This window comes from Neoarius graeffei, chromosome 22 (assembly GCF_027579695.1).
Source record: "Neoarius graeffei isolate fNeoGra1 chromosome 22, fNeoGra1.pri, whole genome shotgun sequence".
In the NCBI taxonomy this organism is placed as follows: Eukaryota; Metazoa; Chordata; class Actinopteri; order Siluriformes; family Ariidae; genus Neoarius; species Neoarius graeffei.
The window spans coordinates 59,847,535-59,872,077 of record NC_083590.1 but is presented as its reverse complement, the minus strand read 5'-3'; the positions used below and the strand labels follow the sequence as shown (position 1 = coordinate 59,872,077).

At 44.6% G+C, this 24,543-nt stretch overlaps 1 protein-coding gene across 3 annotated transcripts; it reads right to left on the bottom strand.

The window, feature by feature from the left end:
* Positions 1-2,528: 2,528 nt before the first annotated feature.
* Positions 2,529-22,608, bottom strand: LOC132871010 (uncharacterized). 3 transcript variants are annotated; one of them, XM_060905159.1, is made up of 8 exons: positions 22,516-22,608; positions 14,867-15,038; positions 6,037-6,308; positions 4,400-4,691; positions 3,962-4,137; positions 3,641-3,826; positions 3,061-3,477; positions 2,529-2,799 (listed from the first exon to the last, which is right to left on the bottom strand). In XM_060905159.1, the coding sequence occupies exons 2-8, from the start codon at positions 15,024-15,026 to the stop codon at positions 2,605-2,607; spliced, it is 1,698 nt and encodes a 565-aa protein (XP_060761142.1). In that variant the 5' UTR covers positions 15,027-15,038; positions 22,516-22,608; the 3' UTR covers positions 2,529-2,604. The 3 variants fall into 3 exon arrangements, with proteins under 3 accessions (XP_060761142.1, XP_060761143.1, XP_060761145.1); XM_060905160.1 differs by having other exon boundaries at positions 14,912-15,038; XM_060905162.1 differs by lacking the exon at positions 14,867-15,038.
* Positions 22,609-24,543: the final 1,935 nt, after the last annotated feature.

The window sequence follows — 24,543 nt, the reverse complement described above, 5'->3', positions numbered from 1 at the left end:
CAGTACTCATAGGTTGAGTTATGAATTTTTCCACTTGGTCTGCAATGTCCTCAGTCTGTCGGAGTGCAATCTCAGCATTCTCAGCCACTGTTTCAGTACTCCTTTCCTGAGATATCGCTTTTAATTCGTCCGTCTTTGGCAGAGCATTAATCTTTGATTACAGAATAGAAATCCTCTGTTCTAATTCCATGCATTTTCTGCAGGATTTTTTGCTTCCTGGCATTTAAAAAAAAAAAAAATAGTGGAAATTAAATTAAAATTAAAAGCTTATAAAGATGAAAAATAAAATAGTGGAAATTCAATGAGAAAGTAAAGTATAGAAATGAAGATTAAGAAAGCAGGAGCAAAGCAAAGAAGCGTCCTACTCGCTTGAGTAGGAGGAGCAGAAAAAAAAAAAACGGCGAGTTGGGGACGTTGACTATGAGATAAGGCGAACAGACAGGGAGGGGGCACTACAGATCTACCACCTCAATCTACTTAAACTCTGGAATGAGGAGGTCCCCGTGGCGTTGGTGTCGGTAGTTCCAGAGAAGGCGGAGCTGGGGCCGGAGGTTCAAAAAGGGACATTGGCATCACGTACCTCTCCGGTCCCCTGTGGAGACCATCTCTCCCCGACCCAACTCACGGAGGTCGCCCAGTTGCAGGCCGAGTTTTTGGATGTGTTCTCACCCCTGCCCGGTCGCACTAACCTCATAGAACACCACATAGAGACGCCCCCGGGGGTGGTAGTGCGTAGCCGCCCTTATAGGCTACCCGAACACAAAAAAAAGGTGGTTCGGGAAGAACTTCAGGCCATGCTCGAAATGGGCATCGTCGAGGAGTCCCACAGTGACTGGAGCAGCCCGGTGGTCTTGGTTCCCAAGGCCAACGGGTCGGTCCGGTTCTGTGTGGACTATAGAAAAGTCAACGCGGTGTCTAAATTCGACGCGTACCCAATGCCTCATATTGATGAGCTGCTCGATCGACTAGGCACGGCTCGCTTTTACTCGACACTGGATTTGACGAAGGGATATTGGCAGATCCCCTTGACTCCATTATCCCGGGAGAAAACGGCCTTTTCCACACCGTTCGGCTTACACCAGTTCGTCACACTTCCTTTTGGGCTGTTTGGGGCGCCCGCTACGTTTCAGCGGCTGATGGACAGGGTCCTCCGGCCCCATGCCACCTATGCGGCCGCTTATCTCGACGATATTATCATTTATAGTAATGACTGGCAGCGGCACCTGCAACACCTGAGGGCTGTCCTTAGGTCGCTGAGGCGGGCGGGTCTCACTGCCAACCCGAAGAAGTGTGCGATTGGGCGGGTGGAAGTACGGTATCTGGGCTTCCGCTTGGGCAACGGGCAGGTGCATCCCCAAATTAATAAGACAGCAGTGATTGCGGCCTGCCCGAGGCCCAAGACCAAAAAGGGGGTGAGACAGTTCCTGGGGCTGGCTGGCTACTATCGTAGGTTTATACCTAATTATTCGGACGTCACCAGCCCACTGACTGACCTCACTAAAAAGGGGGCGCCAGATCCAGTCCAGTGGACGGAGCAGTGCCAGCGGGCTTTCTCTGAGGTAAAGGCTGCACTGTGTGGGGGGCCACTTTTACACTCCCCTGACTTCTCTCTCCCTTTTATGTTGCAGACGGATGCGTCGGACAGAGGGCTGGGGGCCGTTTTGTCCCAGCAGGTGGAGGGGGAGGATCGCCCCGTCCTGTACATCAGTCGGAAGCTGTCGGTGCGTGAGGGGCGCTACAGCACGATTGAGAAGGAATGCCTGGCGATCAAGTGGGCGGTCCTCGCCGTCCGTTACTACCTGCTGGGGCGCTCTTTCACCCTCTGTTTGGACCACGCGCCCCTCCAGTGGCTCCACCGCATGAAGGATGCCAACGCATGGATCACCCGTTGGTATCTGGCACTCCAACCCTTCAACTTCAAGGTGGTCCACAGGCCGGGGGCGCAGATGGTCGTGGCGGACTTCCTCTCCTGTCAAGGGGGGGGGGGGGGGGGGGTCGGCTGCAGGCCGGACGGGCGCGGTGGGGGTATGTGGCAGCGGAGGCGTGGTCAAGCACCGGTCTGTGACAGGAGGGCGGAGCCAGGGAAGGTGAGTGGCAGAATCGCTACACCTGACTGTGATTAACCTGTGTTTTGTGTGTTTTCCCAGTAACCGCTCCCTATTTAAGGAGGCAGAGCAGAGGGAGCGCAACCCGGGACCAGAACACAGAGTGTGTGTGTGTGTGTGTGTGTGTGTGTGTTATGCCGCATACTAGAAACTGGCGATTTAACTGAAAAGTTGAGAAATAAAAGCCTTCTCTGTATCTAAAGCGTTGTCCTGCCGTCCTCTGTGCTCAACCCACACTCCGTAAGCGCTACAAATAAATACAATTTAGATTAATTATAACTCTGCCAAGTCTCAGTGAAATCGGTAAAATATTTTCGGAGAACTAGATGTGTTCAGACAAACCCACACACACATCGTTCTGCTTTCTGTAGTAATTTTTTTCAGAAGCCTTATTTCTGGGAAAATATGAACAAGTCATTATATATGGTCAATCATAACATTTATTAACAAAACATATTAACAAAACAGATTACACTCATGCCTTTCGGCTCCTATATAGCTAATCTGAGACATTGTCCTCGTCCTCCGCCCTCTGGCTTGTCGGGGTCGATCTGGAGTCCCTTCCCTCGACCTGCTTCAAGAAACTGTCACTCAGACCCATGTTGGAGAAGCTCTCCCCTGACGTGCTTCCTGGGGTGAATTGCCCTGCTGTGGGTGGCCCTGCTGAATGTGGCCTAGGTAGAGGGACCGATATCTGCAAAATAAAGACGTTAAAAGATATTTAAATTTTAGTTATCTCTAGTTTACCTGTAATTTTTTTTTAATGTGACAAGAAACATTAAACATTCAAAAGATGATTTTTGTTTGTTGCTGTTTTTTTTAAAATTATATATGTCATCAAAATTTGTCATTTAAAAAAAGATAATTATACACAATCTAATTTATCATGAAGATATACACATGTGCAGAGTAGAATGTGTCATCTTGTCGCTGGCTACTCCATTGTAATACACACCTGCTGCACCTGCCTCATCGGAGTGCTGTGGCAACGGGGTGGGTCATGCTGCCAGGTCTGCTGCAGGGGTTGCTGCCAGGTCTGCTGTAGGGGTTGCTGCCAGGTCTGCTGCAGGGGTTGCTGCCAGGTCTGCTGCAGGGGTTGCTGCCAGGTCTGCTGCAGGGGTTGCTGCCAGGTCTGCTGCAGGGGTTGCTGCCAGAACTGCTGCGAGGGAATGCGAGGAGGCAACGAAGTGTCTGGGGCTTGTGGAGGGGGCATGATGGGCTTTGTGAATTCCCGCATCAGATTCTGGGCAGCTACAGTGAAGTCCTCCCATCTCTCATCGGGCACCTTCGCGATCCTGGCCACGAGCCAGTTCCCCAGTGCCGTGCGTTCGTCTTGGGGTCCTGCAGAACTGGCGGCTAAAGCTGCTTCAATCTGCTCAAGATCATGGAAAAATGTAAACAACATAATGATTATTAACTCCATATACCATTAAATAAAAATACCATAAAAAGAAAAACCATACACATCAATTTAAAATACATTTTGTACAAATAAGTTATATTCGTTTGGCCAAACAAATGCTAAAGTCTTATACCTTTTGGGAAATCGCCTCAGAGGGCCTGGGCCTCAATATGTATTCAAGAATGACATCGTCAATCTTCTTTGAGCGCTTTTTTTGGGCTTGAACATAGGCCCGGCTGGAGGTCGACCTGTCACTCGCTCGATCCTCTTCTTCACTGGTCGAAGCTCCCCTGCTTGTCCTGGACTCTGATGACGGCAGCTGGAGGAACAAAACACAAAGCAGAAAATAGTCATTAATCATGATCATTAATGAAATAATTAATCATGATCGTTAATCATCATTAATCATGATCATTTATAATACTCCAAGCAACAATACATGGTAAATGCTTACTGTTCCTGTGTCAGACATGTATGATCTTGGGACGATGTGATCCCTCAAGAAAACAAAGTTCTGTAGCTGCCATCTTTTCCTGGCTGTGAGTGCCTCGAGTGCTTGCCCTGACCTTTTCTTCAAAAGCTTTCCCACAGCCGTCCTCTGGTTCCTGAACCATCCATTTACCTTGGCAACTGCAGTAAACAAAAACATAAAACAAAATATTTCGGTATTTTAAATTAAGAAATGCAAAGAAAAGAAAGTTAAAATTCACGTGCACAGCATTTGTAGACATTTAGACACATGAACTTGGGAAAAAATGACAACATGCGCCAAGCAAAGCTTTAACCAATACACGTGCAAAGTACGTCTACACAAAACTTACAAATCCAAGGATTTTTACTAAGAAAATGCCGAAACAGCACCATAATTAGTATTTAGCAGGTCAATACTCACCAGTTGTGTGTAGTTCAGTAGCAATGCCCTGTGTCAATTTCCGTTTGTGGATGGCGTTGCTGTACAGGTCCAAAGTCTTGTCGTAGAAACAAGGGTTGGCACGGAAAAAATCTACCAACCTCTCCTCGTCTGCTATGCCGAAAGAGTACGGCAAACTCCTGGCCTGCTGGCCACTGTCGTGGTCTTCATCCTCCTCCTCACTGCTCCTTGTCCTCTCTCTCTCCTCCCTCTCTGTCACCTCCTCTCTCTCCTCCGTCTCCGACACCTTTTCTATCCTCCTCTTCCCTTTTGCCTTCGGCATATTGAAGCAATGCAATGAAATTAAATGAAATGAAATTGGATTTTCTCTCAATTAAAGCCTACGTGTACAAATGGCCGTAGGCACCCCTGCAGCTTTATATACCTGAGTTTTCGTGCAATTGACGCCCTCTCGCCGTACGGCCAATGCACGGCCGACTTACTCGACATGCATGGATGACGTACGAAATATCTGAACGTGCGTTGGCCGCACTAATTACGTATGTGGGGCGCACGACACACATACGGAGTCCGCAAGTGCGACGTACGAAAAAAATTGACATTTTGCCCAAACCTGACACCAGCAAATCGTATGAAAGACGCACGTCAGCCGTACGGAAGACACACGAGGCCGTAAGTTTGCCTTGCAACCTGAAAAAAAACGTAAGCGCCCGTAGAGTTTGACATGACAAAGAACCTCTGCGGCCGGTCTGCGGCCAGTCTACGGCTCGAAAATCAGCACGTCACACGCGCGCCCTCCGTGCGTTTCTTGCGTTTTTTGCACGTAGACCGGCCGTAGGAGCACGTACAGCCAGTTGTGACCGAGGCTTTACTCTCATCAAACTGATGTTCAAATTATATTTTGTTTGCATTTGTGAATTCATGGAAATGAAACAGATTGTGTAAAAAAAGTCATACCAACTGCAGATCCCAGAATCAAACCAACTCACGTGGCAAATTTTGTGGCATCAAAAATCATCAGATAGTTGGTGTGTTAACAAGTTTTATATTAACTTTAGCATTAATTATAGTTAACAGTATCTATTCAAATCCTGTAGTGTCATGCTTCTCTGTTTAGCCTTGACATTTAGAAAAGAAACAAGCTGCAAGTGTGAATGAATAAGTTCCTTGTTTTTGTGTGTGTGAGAATAGCTACCGTGTTTTTGTGGATGCGACAGAGTCAAGGAAAACTTGACAGTTGTTCCTCAGCTGCAGTTGGGAAAACAGATCATTATGAAATGTTGATGGAAGCTATGATGATGACTAATATCTTGTGTAATACAGGAAGCTGACCAATGCTTAGAAGTAGCTATGGGAGAACCCATGTTAGTGAGGACCTGGACTTGTGATTTTATGGGACTTTCATTAAATTACACAATAAAGAAATATTTGCTTGAGCATTATTCAGGTGTTACTAGCATTTCTATTATTAACAGGTGAATTTCCACCACACTGGCTACAAGAATCGATGTCGGACTGCATTGTGACCAAACTTGCAATTTACACCACTACTCCACATACCATTGACAAGAAGAAATTTATATTAATTGGGGCTACCTTCATCTAATAATCATATTTTGTTACTTAAAAATATACAAATCATAAATTGATAAACTTACAACTGAGGGATCTCCACTGTTCCTGGCTTCCTCTCTGTTTCCCAGCTCTCCCTGGTAGGGTCCAAAGTGTGCACCTACTGGAACAGTCTCCCCCTTATTAAACACTCCCAGGCCTGCATCAGGAATACTGGACTTCTGGATTTCTAGCCCAGGAGGAAGAGTTTGTCTGGCTCGGTCAGGGACTCCCATGGGAACAGGAGTATCTGGGATGAAGACGGGTGGTCCATGAACCTCACATTTGTTGAGGAAGAAGGATTTGCAAACTTCACAGTCTGGGAGTAGAGAAAACACAACAGGAAGAAATGAGGCCCAAATGTGTGTGCAATCTGTGTGTCTATCTAAGACCACATACAGCACATTAGTACTGTATAAAGATTATCCTAAGAAAGCTTGCCAGTAAGGTTCACTGAGAATCTGGTTGAGACTAGAGTTATCCATCAGGACTGAGATCAAACAGGACACAACAAGGTACGAGTACGAATTGTTTTTACTTCCTTGTGGGTGTAAACAAATGGTCAGAAGCTTACAGGGCAAAATAAAACAAAATGTTCATTAACATGACCGTGGCACTGTGTGATGTATTTACAGCATTCTTAGGGCCTGCCTGTTATGGTCGTTTTAAATTTGGCTACTTGCTTATCTGTTGGGAAATAGAATACCCCAAATTTGTTATGAAATCACATCAAGTCAACTTTGTCAAATATGCTATACATCCTCGACATACAGCACAGATGAAATTTCAGTCCTCTCTGACCCACAGTGCAAAGAGGCAATGCAATAAATAAAAATAGAATAATTGAAATAAAACAATATAAAACAATATAAACACCCTAGATAAGAAATAGACAAACACTCACATTTTTTATATATTATTTATATATCAATTAATAAATTCAAATCAATCAATTTCAGTTTATTTAGCCCTTTGGTAGTGATAACACTAAATTACAAGGGAGGCCAAATACAAAAACAACATATTTAGTCCCTACTGAACTTATAGGTCACAAAGTTGCTAAGTCGGTCGGTCCTTGTTACATGATAGTCAGCGCGGAACAGGCCAGATCTCAAACCATAGCCATGAGCGACCCTCGCGGCCTGTGGTAGCATGTGTGCTAGGAAACCAGACTCCCTGATGTTAGCAATAAATTTCCTGCAAGCCCCATCACGGCACACTGCCAACATAGACAAACCACAACCCGCGAGTGCCGACTCATATGATCGCTCGGGAAATATAATTTTAAGTGCAGCCCTCTGAATACCCTCCACCAGCTGACCTTGACAAGCTGGTAGTCCAGCCCACACAGGAGATGCATATTCTAGGATGGGCCTAACCAGGCTACAATAAACTCGAATAAGGTCAGATGACAAAACATCAGATTTCTTCAACACGCGCAAAGCATATAGGCGTTTCCGAGCTCTCTTTACAATAAAATCACAGTGGGTAGACCATGACAAATTGTCTGAAATGTATACACCAAGCAACTTATAAGAAGATACTTGCTCAATAACTTGACCTGACATTTGCAAGGGAGGTAAATAAGAGGGCCTATACTGTAAAAAGTCTATACACAGTTCTTTACATTTGGTAGGATTCAACCTCATTCCATGACTACAAGCAAATGTACAGATATCCCTTGCAACCAAGGGCAGCAAGCTGGTCGAACATCTAGGAATAATTTCAAATATGGAAAGGTCATCTACATATTTTACCCTTGTTTTCCAGTCACTAACCAGATTATTAACTAGGACTGCAAACAACAGGGGAGCCAACTTTGTCCCCTGAGGAATACACATATATATTATATATATACACACACATTATATATATATATATATATATATATATATATATATATATATATATATATATAATAAAAATCTCCTTCTCACCCCCGGCGGGGGGGTGGTATCCATGTCATCCTCAAGCTCGGGTCCTCTACCAGAGGCCTGGGAGTTTGAGGGTTCTGCGCAATATCTTCGATGTTCCTAGGACTGCGCTCTTCTGGACTGAGGCTTCAGATGTTGTTCCTGGGATTTGCTGGAGCCACTCTCCCAGTTTGGGGGTTACTGCCCCAAGTGCCCCCACTACCACGGGGACCACGCAACCCTTGACCTTCCACATCCGTTCCAGCTGCTCTTTCAACCCTTGATACTTCTCAAGTTTCTCATGTTCCTTCTTCCTGATGTTGGCGTCAGCCGGGATCGCCACATCTATCACCACCACCCTCTTCTGCTCTTTGTCCACCACCACTATGTCCGGTTGGTTAGCCAGGATCTGTTTGTCAGTCTGGAAGCTGAAGTCCCACAGAACCTTGGCCCTGTTGTTCTCAGCCACCTTCTGTGGTATGGCCCATTGGGACTTGGGTACTTCTATTCCATACTGGTTGCAGATGTTCCTGTATACTATCCCAGCCACTTGCTTGTGCCTCTCCATGTACGCTGATCCAGCTAGCATCTTACACCCTGCTACTATGTGCTGGACTGTTTCAGGGGCTTCTTTGCACAGTCTGCATCTTGGGTCTGATCTACTCTGGTAGATCCTGGCCTCTATGGCTCTTGTGCTTATGGCCTGTTCTTGTGCTGCCATGATTAGTGCCTCTGTGCTGTCTGTCAGTCCTGCATTATACAGCCACTGGTAGGATTTCTTGATATCAGCCACTTCCTCTATCTGACAGTGGTACATGCCATGTAGGGGTTTGTCTCTCCAGGTTGTCTGTTCCTCCTCCTCCTCTGCACTCTCATCAGGGTTCTGCTGCCTGAGACATTCACTTAGCAGTTCATCCTTTGGGGCCATCTTTCTGATGTATTCTCGGATTTTCGATGTTTCATCCTGGACCGTGGTCTTGACGCTCACTAGCCCTCGGCCTCCCTCTTTCCGCTTAGTGTATAGTCTCAGGGTGCTGGACTTGGGGTGGAACCCTCCATGCATGGTGAGGAGCTTTCTAGTCTTGATATCTGTGGCTTCTATCTCCTCCTTTGGCCAGTTTATGATACCAGCGGGGTACCTGATGACTGGTAGTGCGTACATGTTGATGGCTCGGACCTTGTTCTTACCATTCAGCTGACTTTTCAGGACCTGCCTTACTCTCTGAAGGTATTTGGCTGTGGTTGACTTCCTTGTGGCCTCTTCATGGTTTCCATTAGCCTGTGGGATGCCAAGGTACTTGTAGCTGTCTTGGATATCACCTATGTTGCCCTCTGGTAGGTCAATCCCTTCAGTCCGGATCATCTTGCCTCTCTTTGAGACCATCCGGCCACACTTGTCCAATCCGAATGACATCCCTATGTCATCGCTGTAGATCCGGGTGGTGTGGATCAGCGAGTCTATTTCTCGCTCGTTCCTGGCATACAGCTTGAATGTCATCCATGTAGAGCAGGTGGCTGATTGTTGCCCCACTACGGAATCGGTACCCGTAGCCGCTCTTCATGATGATCTGACTGAGGGGGTTCAGGCCTATGCAGAACAGCAGTGGTGATAGCGCATCTCCTTGGTATATGTCGCACTTGATGTTGACTTGGGCAATGGGTTTTGAGTTGGCCTCTAGGGTTGTCTTCCACATTTCCATTGAGTTCTGTATGAAAGTCCTTAGGTTCCTGTTGATCTTATACAGTTCCAGACATTCCAGTATCCATGTGTGTGGCATTGAGTCGTAGGCTTTCTTGTAGTCAATCCAGGCAGTGCACAGGTTGGTCTGTCTCTTCTTACAGTCTCGGGCGACTGTTCTATCGACCAGTAGCTGGTGCTTGGCTCCTCTGGTGTTACTGCCAATTCCTTTCTGTGCCTCGCTCATGTATTGAGCCACATGCTTACTCATTTTTGCCGCAATGATGCCTGACAGGGCCTTCCATGTTGTGCAGAGACAGGTAATTGGCCGGTAGTTGGATGGGATGGGTCCCTTCTGGGGGTCCTTCATGATTAGGACTGTCCTGCCTTGGGTTAGCCATTCTGGGTGGGTTCCATCCCTCAGCAGCTGGTTCATCTGTGCTGCTAGGCGTTCATGGAGTGCAGTTAGCTTCTTCAGCCAGTACGTATGGATCATATCGGGGCCTGGTGCTGTCCAGCTCTTCATCTTTGACACTCTTTCTTGGACGTCTGCCATTGAGATGGTTACTGGTTCTTTTTCTGGGAGGTTGCTGTGGTCAGCTCTTAGGTCCACTAACCATTGGGCATCGGTGTTGTGTGATGCCTTTCTTTCCCATACGTCTTTCCAGTATTTTCCCACCTCAGCTCTTGGTGGGTCTGAGCGGTTGTTGTTCCCCTGCCATTGAGAGTACACCTTGGCTGGTTCAGTGGAGAACAGCTTGTTTATTCTCCTGGCATCTCTTCAACCGGGTGGCCAGAGCTGTTAGTCGCTGTTTGGTAGTTTCGAGTGCCTCTGGTATGGAGAGTGAGTTGTACTTCCTGGGTGCCCCTTTATTCACCATGTTCCCTTTCTGTAGTCTGCATCAGCTTGTTGGTCTCTGTGCATCTGCATTCTGTACTGTGCATCAGCTTGTTGGTCTCAGTGATGGTTCTTGTGGAGATTGTCTTCAGAGCAGCATTCACATCTACTAGTAGATCTTCTGAAGGTACTTGGCAACTCAGCTTCGGTATTCGTCGGGGGCTCCAGGTTTCCAGTTGGGTCACGATCTTCCTTCTCAGGTCAGCAGCTCTTGTGTTGAGGCTGTTAGCTGTTGGGGCTTGGTACCCAATCTCTGGTTGTGGGGATGATGACATCTCCCCGCTGACCTGTTTTCCTGGCTCCCCCTTGCCGTAGCATCGTTGTTGTATTTCATTAATCTCTAGTTGTGATAGCAGATTTCGATTATGGATGTTGGATGTTGGCTGTTTCTTTGTTAGCCTTGATTGTGGGTTTCGAAGTATCCAATGGTCCCACATTCGCTGCATGTATCCCCTCTCTCTGGGATTGCTTGTATAGTAGCATTCCAGCAAATCCGTATTTTCTGTCCTCGTCCATCGATGTCTTGTTCCAGTAGCCCATTTCTCATCAGTTTGCCCTGGTTCCCTAGACGTCTGAGCCGGTATGACTCTATCAGTTATGTTTTCACTCATTCCTGAGGTAGGCTGATATATCATGAGGGGTTTTGCCTAAGGACCCTTACTGGATGATGTTTTGCCCCGACCGGGATTCGACCAATCTCCTGCGTCGTAGTCAGTGAGCATTACCACTGTACTATCCAGCTGGTGTGTATATATATATAAAAAATAAAAATACAAATTGGAGCAAAAGGACATAAAATAAACAGTCAAGGGCACTTGAGGTATAGCAGGTAAACATGAAATAAGCAGTATAAACAATAAACTAATAGCTGTTAAGGTGAGGTAGTGCGGAATAGTGCAAATGAGCGAGGTAAAGTGAAATGTGCAGTCCCTGAGTTCAGTGTGCGAATGAACGTTGAGTGAGTGAGTGAGTGAGTGAGTGTGTGTGTGTGTTGGGGGGGGGGGGATGGGACTGTGAGGGTGACATGATGTCAGATGCTGAAGGGGGGGCAGGGGGGTGTACGGGCAGAACAGGGAGGGAGTTGAGCCTCCTGACCGCCTGGTGAAAGAAACTGTTCTTGAGCCTGCTGGTTTTGGCCCGGAGACTCCGCAGTCTCCTCCCCGATGGCAGCAGGCTGAAGAGGCTGCGAGATGGGTGGGTGGGGTCACCTGCAATCTTGATGGCTTTGCGGGTGAGGTGGGAGTTATAGATATCTATAAGAGAAGGGAGAGAGACACTAATGATCCTCTCAGCTGCTCTCACGATGCGCTGCAGAGACTTGCAGTAGGACACGGTGTAGGCACCGCACCACACGGTGATGCAGCTGGTCAGGATGTTCTCAACGGTGCCTCTGTCGAATGTGTGCATGATGGGGACCGGGGCTCTTGCTCTCCTCAGTTTGAGGAGGAAGTACAGACGCTGTTGGGCTTTTCTGGCCAGTGATGCGGTGTTGTTGCTCAAGGACAGGTCACGGGCCTGTGGACTTCCCCTGTCAGCCATGGCTTCTGATTTGCCCGAATGGAGATGGTTCTGGTGACTGTAACGTCGTCCATGTACTTCCTCATGTAGGCAGTGACGGTCTCCGTGTACTCCTGGAGATCTGTAGTGTTGTTGTAGGTGGCTGCCTGTCTGAACATGCTCCAGTCAGTGGTGGAAAAACAGTCCTGGAGTCCACTGAGGACAGTCCACTGAGGACCCCTCTGGCCACACACGTACCTGCTTTGTAGCTGGTTTGGTGACGTTAACCAGCAGCCTGTATGCCTGCATTAGCATAACAGTGAAGTGAGCTGAGGCCCCAAGGTGGGGGAGGGGTAGGGCTTTGTAGGGGCCTTTATACATGGTGTAAACATTGTCCAGAGTATTGTTTCCACGTGTGGGAAAGTTGATATGTCCATGGAGTTTTGGAAACACGCTCTTGGGGTTTGCATGGTTGAAATCCCCAGCCAGGATGAGGAAAGCATCTGAGTGGGCTGTCTGCTGCTCACTGATGTGCTGATAGAGTTCATTCAGTGCTTCGCTCCTGTTATTAGAGCCGGGAGGGATGTATATTGCTACCAGCAATATGGCTGTAAATTCCCTCGGCAGATAGAATGGCCGGCACTTAATAATTATAAACTCCACCAGTGGTGAGCAGTGTTTGCAGACCATGACAGCATCGCGGCACCAGGCATCACTGATGTAAACACAGAGTCCTCCACCATGAGTCCCCCCCGACTAGCGCTCTGTCTGACCGGTAGCATGTTAGCCGGGCTAGCTGAATGGCACAGTCCGGGACGCTGTCGTTAAGCCATGTTTCCACAAACACAAGGACACAGCACTCACTCACAAACTTAGAAGATGAGCGGAGTAGGCGGACATAATCCAGCTTGTTGTCCAGTGAGCGTACGTTGGCCAGAGTGATCATAGGGATAGCCGGCTGGTGAGGGCTATCCGCTAGCCTAGCCCGGATACCTCCGCACTTGCCCCTCTTCTGCTTCCGCATGTTCCGCCTGTGACGCCTCCACTGTAGGCTGGATGTGGGGGTCGGTGGTTGAGTGAGCTGGGGAGTTCACACTGGGGAAAAAAAATGGGTGGAAGAGAGAAAAAAAAAAAAAAAACACAACAACCAAAAAAAAAAAAAACCTCCTATAATCTAATGTGGTGAAGACGTTAGGACACATTCATTTAACATTTATGGAAGGAGACCCAGGTATCAGTCAGTAACGCTACGTTCACACTGCAAGGCTTAATGCTCAATTCCGATTTTTTTGTGAAATCCGATTTTTTTGTGAGGTCGTTCACATTAACAAATATATGCGACTTGTATGTGATCCTCAGTATGAACGAAAAGCGACCTAAAAGTGTTCCGCATGCGTACTGCAGGATACGACGACGTCACACGCAGTGAGCATGGCCAGTGTTTACGGAAGTAAAACCGCCCGGTTGCGGTATGACTCATCCAATCTAGCTTGAATAGCTGCATCCCCCCAAATGGAAATCAGCTCCCTAACCTCTGCGTCCTTCCATTGAGAAGATTCAGAACCTTCACAGCCCGAAGCGTCCCTCGCACTGATGTCATGCGCAGGGGCGCAGATACGTTTTTTGAACTGGGGGGGACAAAAAACTGGGGGGGGGGACAAAGCTGCCAGCAAACCAACCCCAACCCCAATATGCCTGTCAAACTTGTTGTTAGTAACCATAGCAACCAAGCTCGAGCTCGCAACCTGTGCAGTCTGCACAGCTCAACCAACCGAATATCAGTCTTTGTTTTATGTGAGTTGTTGCAACTATGTATACACTGCTGTGCACCTTAATAAACCGAATGGTAATTAGTCTTTTGATTTTTCCGTGAGGTTTGCCTTATGCAAAGAAAGACAGCATAGACGTTTTTTCCTCCCTATAAGTGGGGGGGACCGAACGAGGTGAATTTAAATATGACTCGTCCCACCCTCTATCTGCGCCCGTGATTATGCGCCATGTTGTTGTAACTTTTTTGAGAGACCCGCCGCCTACTTCAGCGCAGAATAGTGACGTTTGTGGCTTGTTGATGACGTGTAAGTCGGATGAATGCGACCTGGCGGTTCAGACTGAAGTCGCATATGAAAAGAGCGGATAGGAATCGGAATTAGCACCACATATCCAAACGGCCTGGGTCGGATTTGAAAAAATCGGATCTGTGTCGTTTATATTGTCAATAAAAGATCGGATACAGGTCACATATGGGCGAAAAGATCGGATTTGAGTCACTTCAGCCTGCAGTGTGAACGTAGCCTAAGTTTCCACACAATGGAAGAGTCTGCAGGACAGAGGAGTTTATGCTTTCTGGTTTCTCAGTCACACATCCCCCCGCATTTTTTGTCTCAGAATAAAAAACAGGAGTGGCTGGAGAGAATGACAGACATTCTGCAACATTAAATGTAAACAGAAACAAAACATGCAATGTGTCATTCATTAATAAATTAAAATTTGTTATTGCAAGCAAATCATTGTGGTATGAGGGGAATAATACCCTTTGGGCCATGCTGTTGTATGAAAATAAATCACCCAGCATAGATTTTTATATCATAGCATGACCCATCATGTGATATTCCACACTTTTTTTTTTTGTTCAGGTTAACGTTGGTTTCTAAAATGACTAATGTATTTTAAGTAAGTTAGTTTCTCTCACTCCTTGCTACCATATTACACACTCTATAAAAGTTCCTACTTTATCAATAAAAATATACATTTTTCACAATTTGTTGATTAAATTATTAGAGACTGAGGCTTCATCCCAAATGTACTGTATTGCACTTTTAGTGCACCAGATAGTGTGTCGGGCAGAATAAACAGCGAGTGTTACTGAGCACCAGAGTGGCCTGATGTCTTACAGAGATAGTCTTTATTGTCAGGATCTTCCACTTTAACAAAGAGACCTTCAGGTGGGTTATCAAGGTCGTCTCCATGGTTGTAGATTTTCAGCTCCAGCGTCTCCTCTTTCTTCACACGGACTTCTGACGTCCTTCCATCCGTTGAGGTCTCCGTTTTCATGTCCTCACACAGCTAAAGATCAAACAACAAACCTGTTAGGGCAGGATGGTGTCCATCCCACTCGGGAAGGTGCTGCTCTCATTTCTCACAGCATAGCTCATAGTCTCAGAACAGGCCTAGTTAATCTGTGACAATCCAGAACCAAGGCCAGGGAGCAGACGAACAGGCTAAACTGGCTGTCTGCTAGCTGCACAGAGTCATCACTCAGGGTCTACTACATCAAGACTGTCTGTGCCCCAAGCTATACAAAAAAGCAGAAATACTCAGTTTCTTCTAGTAATCTGATCAATATAAAATTGGATCATACTGACTGTACAGCCACTGCCAGCACCTTTGATCTAAAAGGTAGGACTATTAAATATTAGCTCTCTTAGTGCTTCAGATATAACTGTTAATGAACTTAATACATCAGGAGTTAAATGTACTGTGTTTAAACAGAAACATGGATTAAACCAAATGAGTCTGTAGCATTAAATGAAACTCGTCCTCCTGGTTACAGTTATGGCCCTTTTCCACTACCCTTTTTCAGCTCACTTCAGCTCGCTTCAGCCCGACACGGCTCGCGTTTCGACTACCTCAGAACAGCACGACTCAGCTCGCTTCAGCCCTGCTTAGCACCCAAAACTCGCACGGTTTTGGAGTGGGGCTGAAGCGAGCCAAACCGAGCTGAGTGAGGCTGGGGGAGTGAGCAGACACTCCCCTGTGCACTGATTGGTGAGGAGGAGTGTCCTCACATGCCCACACACACCCCGCGAGCAAGCTGGGACCTGTAAACACCGTAAACCCGGAAGAAGAAGAATTACGAGAATTTCTGAAGCCTTATGCGCCTCGCCTCATCTATACGCTCTTGCCAGTATCTGTTGGCGTTGTCGGTGACAACAAGCCACAGAACCAAGACCAGCAACACTAACGACTCCATGTCCTCCATGTTTATTGTTTACTATCCGGGTCGTGAGACTACCGCTTAAAAGATCACCGATGTCACTGTTTGCGCCGCTTAACGACATCACGTGACGTCCATCCACTTTCGCTAACTCCACCCAATGTGTCCACCCACTTCCAGCCAGCACGGTTCAGCGCAGTTGTAGTCGAAATGCAACTCCAATAGCCCCGCTCAGCTCGACTCAGCCCAACTCAGCACGGCACGGCTCAGCCCAACTCAGCTGCGTTGGTAGTGGAAAAGCGGCATTATATACACACCAGCCTCATCTAACTGGCAGAGAAGGAGGAGTCATGGTTATTTATAACGATTATCTCGGCATAACACAAAAACCTGGACAGTTAGTATGAAGAACTTCAAACTTCTTGAATTCATGTTATGCATTACAGTTAAATTATGCGAATTACTGTTAAAGATTTCATTCGGTACACATTTGCACCGTATGGAAAGTCCTGTACTGAAACAGTCCAGTATGAATATGTGTACAGTTACACCCCTACAAGAGAGTAAACTGAAGCACAGCAGGAGACAGACATAAGTTGCCTGTCAATCAGTCACACCTGGTTCTTTCCTGGCCAGGTATTTATCATCCCCCTTGACACAATACCCTCCAGGCCTGTAGAGGGTGCACAAACTAACACGAAGGGTAAATACTGGCTCCAACACGCATCACTGCTCACAGCATGGAAAGACTTTTACTCAGCAGAATAATCTCCAACACCACTAGAGTATTCACACAGGAGAGAAGCTGTTTCACTGCTCACAGTGGGGAAAGACATTTACTTATTGAATTATATTTCAGAACTACAAGTGCAATATTCAGACCCTCCAGGATTTCACGATGTTGCGTTTTGCAACTTCAACGCAAATTCAACCAATCCCCGCGAATTCAGGGCAGTGTTGCAATTATATCCAATCACCGCAACTTCCCCGCAAATTTGACCAATCGTTGGCATCGACAAACTACCTTCCGCCTTACTTCCACTGTTGCCAGATTGGGCGGTTTCAAGTGCATTTTGTCGAGTTTTGAACTATTTTGGGCTGGAAAACGTCAGCAATATCTGGCAACACTGCTTACTTCCGTGTATACGTTCAAGAGAAGCAGCATGTGCGAGTCAGTGTTTATATAGGCTTAAATTCTGTTACTGAAAGTGTTATGTTTACAGTGAAGGACTGTGCACTTTACATTTTTTTTTTTTTTTTTTACTTAATACAAGAAATTAATGGATGCCAACATTTTTGCCAAAATGGTATTTTATTTTCCATTGTTTAGGCAGCTTCAGCATCATACTGTGAGATTCTGTTCAAATTGTTTTTTTTTCTTCTATGAAGCCGGAGCCATTTATTTTATTAGTTTATAATTATTGTTTAATTTAGTCTTCAGGAGAGACTGCCTGCACACAGTACTAGTATTAATAGTTTTTTTTTTTCTTACATGAAAGCTGAGGCATTTATATTATATTTTAAGGTAACTTCATGTTGTGCTGTGAGGTTCTCTGCACTTTAACTTTTGAACCAACAGGTGCATTTGGATAAGTAAAGCCTATTTTTCTGCATTTTTGTAGTCCCGGTAATCTTTTATATTATTGGTAAAGTTGTTTATAGGACCATTTCTCAGTGTCTGTTTTTTTAATCAACAGTTTTTCAGTAATAACTTAATATTTAACATATCACTCAATTTTAATCATAAAAAGAGAAAATCGCAACAATTTCTCACAACTTTCACTTCCTCCCGCAATGTAATCGCAACAAAAATCTAAAAAACACCGCAACTTTCATCGCAATTTCTTGGAAAACCCCCGCAATATCAGACATTTTAGCCCGCAACAATCACAAAAAGGCCCACGGAATCCTGGGGGGACTGACTAACCCAGAGACACTGCATGATTTAAAGAGTTGTCAAATTAAATAGTTATTGTTTTTGCTGAAAATGACCTGGACTTTGAACTTTACTGTTCATATTATATGACATATCTTATAGTGATGTTTAAAACAAGACTATTAATCTTTTCTTTTGATCTTATGTAGTTATTAAGTGGTCATTAATTACTGCCATACAAGTAATAATTTAACTAACAAAATCAGTGTAGTACTGCAGCATGAGACTAGTTGTTAATGGAATCATTACGGATTAGGAGTTTAATGTACTATGTTTAACGGAAATGTGGATCAAACCAAATGAGTATGGAGCGTTTAAATGTAGCTATCCACTTCATCCTCAGCTATAGACCCTTTTCACGTGATGTCACGACAAACGCGGCCGCCATTTTGGACATGTACTACCAGTAGTTTACCACAGCCAGCATTGAGGAACGGCAGCAAAGAAAGTGTTTATTTTCAGCAAGACTTCCATCATGCCACTATATTGTTGTGCACCTGGATGTAGTAACCATCAACAAACAAGGCAAGGTTTATCATTTTATCGGATCCCGACGGAGAAGATGGATAGCGGCCATAAACAGGAAAGATTGGCAGCCCTCGGCATACCAACGCTTGTGTAGTGACCACTTTGTTGGAGGCAAGACGAATAAAATTAGCCAGAAAAGGCATTACATTGCTGTTAACATTCTGTGGCGGTGAGTGTGTAACCAAATAGGCTAAAATAACCCATTGTAACCTCTGTTCTTCTGTAGTAGCTATTAGCTAACGACATTAGCTAGCGTTGTGTTCCTTTGCTGTTGGTAGACTGTAGGACAGATCAGAGGCAGTGTCCTACAAACAGCGCTTAATTTGAGGGGGAGCAAGCCGGAGCACGCTCCGGAACCTCGGGCGTTGGCTCCGGCAGCTATTTACACTGGATCCGGTGATCCGACACCTCTTTTGACTATGTAACAAAAAAAAACCCAAATAATTAAATTAAAAAATGCAAGTTTATTTAGTGTTAATGTCTGATTTTGATATCTGTCTTGTTGGTGATTTCTCTCATGAAATGACATCCACAAAATATCTGCAGATGAACTTAATTTGCAGTGTTATTACAAAACATGCCCAGAAGCGCAGCGCAGCGCCCCCCTCCCCCCCTCTTTTTTTCCGCACCGGAGCCGCTCATCCTCTGCGCTCCGGACCTCCCACTTTACAAATTAAGCACTGCCTACAAATAAGTGTTCAAAACAAGAGGAACATGTGTTTGTCTCTTAAATCCAGGCCGTTCCCTGTAATCTGTCACAACGGTTGGAGAAAGTAATGGCAAATAGTGAGTGCACAAACCGTAGAAGGTAAACTGTACACAGCGCCAGGGCAGTGTGATGGTATGTCTACTTTTAGATTGTGCTAGCTTATCAATGAACACACTCGTCACTCAACAAGTTTCACATCTTTACGACGGATACTTAAATGTGCGTTAGGTATTATTGTTGCAGTCTAAGCAGTCATTGTAGCAGCTAGATGAGCGAGAACCGAAAGGGTCTGTGCCATAAACCGTTATTTCTGTACGGCGTTGCTAATGTGTCGTTACTGTTGTTATTTCTCCCTCTGCTCGCCCTGTAAATGCCCTACGTCGCTGGACAGCAAAGGTATTTTCTGCATCTCGCTCCTTTTTCTTGTATGCTCTCCGTTTGTCGCCTTCCTTGCATTCAAACCAATTCGAGCCAAAGTCCAAAATGGTGGTCGCGTTTACGAAGGTCACATGACTGAAAAGGGTCTATATGCATCAGCCTCGTCTAACTGGCCGAGGAGAAGGCGTCAGTTATTTATAATGATAATCTAGGCAACATACAAAAACCTGAACAAAAATTCAATGTATTTGAAGTTCTTTATACGAACATATGTAGACAAAAAATAAGTCTACCAAGCCAATTCAGCTAATTACAACCCCAATTGCAAACAAAGTTGTGACACTATAAAACAAATTTAAAAAAATAAATGTGAAGATTTGCAAATCATGGAAAGCCTATATTTCATTGAAAACAGTAGAAAGACAACATAAAAAATTGCTGAAACTAAGAAATTTTATCGTTTTTTGAAAAATATACGCACATTTTGAATTTGATGTCAGCAACATGTTAAAGTAAGAGGTTTCATTGCTGCCAGAGCTAATTGTTAGACACAGTTCTCTCTCTCCAGGGATCAGAGGCTTCGAGCTCAACACCATACGATTCTTCCAAGAACAAGACCTCCCGGTTCGGGAAACCATGCCTAAAACAGTCCCCTGCTGATTCTGCGGACCGATACCCAGACACAGATGAGGCCCCAACAGACTTTCTCCATGTGAGCACTGCACTTGACCCTAGGTTCAAATCTCTACCTTTCCTGGATGAGACCACCACAACCTCAGCATTCAATAGCCTGACAGAGAGGATTCTGGAACACTCTTCACAGACTGCTCAGGTATTTCACTTTTAGAATTGATATATATAATTTCATTAAAATGCAAATTATCACATGATGCTTTCATTCAACTGGCTGGACTGTAAACTTTTCTTACATTATTGGATGATTTCAAATTTACTTTATTTGATCTAACACATGATGCTTCAAATGTTTTTGTTTTAGGCCCAGACTGTCGAGGAGAGAGATGAGGGACCAGAGGAGGCCTCTACCAGCAGTGCCAGTGGCAGTACCAGTCCACCTCCAGCGAAAAGAGCACCAATAGCTGAACTGTTCGGAGACATGTTCCCAACATACCTTGGAACATCATCAAAGCCTTTCCGTCTAGAGGTGGAAGAGGAGGTACAACATTACAGATCAGTGCAAAGCCTCTCAGTGGAGTCAAATCCACTCGTATGGTGGCGAGACAATGAAAACCAGTTTCCCCACTTAGCCAAGCTAGCTAAGCGTTTTCTTGGAATACCTGCCACATCTGTTCCTAGTGAGAGAGTGTTCTCCACTGCTGGAGACATTTGCCGCTTTTCCACTACCAACGCGGCTGAGTTGGGCTGAGCCGTGCTGTTGGAGTTGCATTTCGACTACAACCGCGCTGAACCGTGCTGGCTGGAAGTGGGTGGACACATTGGGTGGAGTTAGCGAAAGTGGGTGGACATCACGTGATGTCGTTAGGCGGCGCAAACAGTGACATCAGTGACCTTTTAAGTGGTAGTCTCACGACCAGGATAGTAAACAATAAACATGGAGGACATGGAGTCGTTAGTGTTGCTGGTCTTGGTGCTGTGGCTTGTTGTCACCGACAACGCCAACAGATACTGGCAAGAGCGTATAGATGAGGCGAGGCGCATAAGGCTTCAGAAATTCTCGTAATTCATAATTCTTCTTCTTCTAGGTTTACGGTGTTTACAGATCCCAGCGTGCTCGTGGGGCGTGTGTGGGCATGTGAGGACACTCCTCCTCACCAATCAGTGCACAGGGGAGTGTCTGCTCATGCCCCTAGCCCCACTCGGCTTGGTTTGGCTCGCTTCAGCCCCACTCCAAAACCGTGTGAGTTTTGGGTGCTGAGTAGGGCTGAAGCAAGCTGAGTCGTGCTGCTCTGAGGTAGTCGAAACGTGAGCCGTGTCGGGCTGCAGTGAGCTGAAAAAGGGTAGTGGAAAAGGGCCAATTGTCAGAGCACAAAGACCAAGCCTCACACCAGACAATGTGGACATGATGGTGTTTTTGAAAAAGAAATTTCAAAATCTCTTAAAATCAGCCAATCAAGTTTAGAGCAATAGTGCAAGTCTGCTAACTCTGAAATGTTTAATTTATTCATTGGGGTAGCATTTTGTTATACAGAACAGATGCTATTTTGATATCTTAACTATTGGTTTAGCACTAGTGCAAGTATGCTACCTCAGAATAGAAGGGAGATATTTCATTTACTTTAACTCAATGGGGTCACATTTGTGACAGAAAAGAGAAATGTTATTTATTTGGTTATTTGTTTACTTTTGCAGCACTAGTGCAATTCTGCTTCCCCAGAATGAAAGGGAGATATTTCATTTATTCAATGGAGTAGCATTTTGTTATACAGAATGAAAAAGTTTGTTGAATGTCTTTCAACAGTATTATTTTGAGAAATAAAACAATCTTTGGATATACATTTGTTCATTTTTGCATACATATTACTCATTCTCTGCAGTGATCTGAATTGTTATTAAATCAAAGTAAGTAAATGTTAAGTCAAATTGACTACTTTAAAAAAACATGTTTAAAAAAAATCGTGGGTGTATCGAATCGTGGGTCAAAAATCGTGATACGAATCGAATCGTGAGTTGGGTGTATCGTTACAGCCCTAGTTCCCTATGATTTCATCCATTTTCAGTGTGTAAAGCTTTCTGCTCAACACACTGCAGAGGGGTGATTCTGCCTTAGAGCTTAAAAAAAAATGAAAAGTTCTGTGAGAAATCAAGCCGGAATTTCGAGAAATAAAACGTTCAAATGGCGAGGAAGTAACAATTTAGAAGAAAAAAATTCCATCACGGGTTAACCTGAAGTGAAGATTATTTAAATACTTTAAACATACAATTAAAAAGGTTAGCCAAACTACAACTCTCTCCTGAGTGGATAAATAGTGCACTATCTAGAGTGCACACGGCATTTTTTCAGACTGACCGTAGTTCACTAAAACAGTAAAGTGGACATGTATTTGGGATTCGACCGCACACCTTCAGTTTAACTTACCTCAGGGGTTTAAATCCTCAGAGCCAGACACAATAATGTGCTTTTATTTTTATAAATCGGTTCAGACGAGCATCAGCTTTTTCTTCTCCAGTGTTTACTGGCGGTTGGAGAAGCAGCTACTGGACGCGTCACCGCCACCACCTGGACTGGAGTGGAGTTTCAGGGTGGAGGACGCCTATCCCAACCCAACCCTCACACACTTCTACTAATAACAATTATAATGTCATTTTAAAATTGTAATGTTGCATGCCTGGACCCATTTGGTTGTTCTGAACATGTCTGTGCTGTTTTTTCTTTTTTTTTTGCTGCCTGTCAAGTGTATGTGAGCATCATGGGTTTCCCACACTTGAAAGGGAAGGACTCGGACACAGGATTCCACTCGTCTTGTGTTTTTATTGATTTTCAGTGCAGTTGACGTTGTAGTAGAATTGTGGTAGTAGTAGAAGTATAGTAGAGGTTTTTTTTCAGAAGAAGTAGAAGGTGAAAAACCTTTAAAACATACAAACACAAAAATAAAATGATTAACAAAAAAAGTCCATTGTTCAATGATTCATTATTTACACTCAGCATGTATGAATAAATGCCTGTTTTTCCACAACAAAGCCCAAGTTAATTAGGCAACAAAAGGTAAGTATAAGGTAAGTTAAGTATATTTTAACCATTTACATCTAACCATTAGCCCTTTAACAGGCAGTTTGTGCACTTTAACTGAAGATATTTTACTGCACATGACAGTCACATGAAAGCAATCACTAAAATGGCATTTTATCACCTAAAAAACATTTCCAAACTAAGAGGACTTATGTCAAAAAATGATCTGGAAAAATGTATACATGCCTTCATCTGTAGTAGGGTTGATTACTGCAATGGCCTTTTCACAGGCCTGCCAAAAAAGACCATCAAACGACTTCAGCTGGTTCAAAATGCAGCGGCTAGGGTTCTCACATGAACAAAAAGAACAGAGCACATTACTCCAATTCTAAGGTCCCTCCACTGGCTTCCAGTAAGCTACAGAATTGACTTTAAAGCATTGCTGCTGGTGTACAAATCTCTAAATGGTACAGGGCCCAATTACCTCTCTGATATGTTGCAGCGGCCTAACCCAATCAGATCTACCAGATCGCAGCAGCAAAACTTACTGGTAAGACCTGTTGTTAAAACAAAGTGTGGTGAAGCAGCTTTTAGCGACTATGCAGTACAGCTATGGCACCAACTCCCAGAGGACATTAAAAATGCTCCTGCTGTTGGCAGCTTCAAATCTAGACTAAAGACCAAGCTGTTCTCCGATGCTTTCTGCTAACTGATAAATATCATCATCTTTACATGTTTTAAACTTTCTTAACTTTTACAGTCTCTGCATGTTTTAAACTTAACTTTTATTCTATTTTATTCTGCTGTTTTTTAACTGAATTTTTACTTCATTTTATTATTTTATTTCTACTATTGTTTAATTCTTATTATTTTTCTTCCCCATTTATTTTATGTAATTTTATTTTCTATTGTTTACTGTTTTGCTTTTACTTCTGTAAAGCACATTGAACTGCCACTGGGTATGAAATGTGCTATATAAATAAACTTGCCTTGCCTTGCATGCCACTGAGAAAGGAAACTAATGAAATTAAACTAATGTAATGAAACGAAGAACACACGTTAGCAACTACCAGCAAGCTATAAGTTTACTAAACATGGAAACATGCAAACGCCAGAGATTCTGCCTGACTGCATTGGCGATTGAGAAGTTTAAACCATTAAAGGAACAGTCCACCGTATTTCCATAATGAAATATGCTCTTATCTGAATTGAGACGAGCTGATCCGTACCTCTCCAAGCTTTGCGCGACCTTCCAGTCAGTCAGACGCGCTGTCACTCCTGTTAGCAATGTAGCTAGGTTCAGCATGGCCAATGGTATTTTTTGGGGCTGTAGTTAGATGCGACCAAACTCTTCCGTGTTTTTCCTGTTTACATAGGTTTATATGACCAGTGATATGAAACAAGTTCAGTTACACAAATTGAAACGTAGTGATTTTC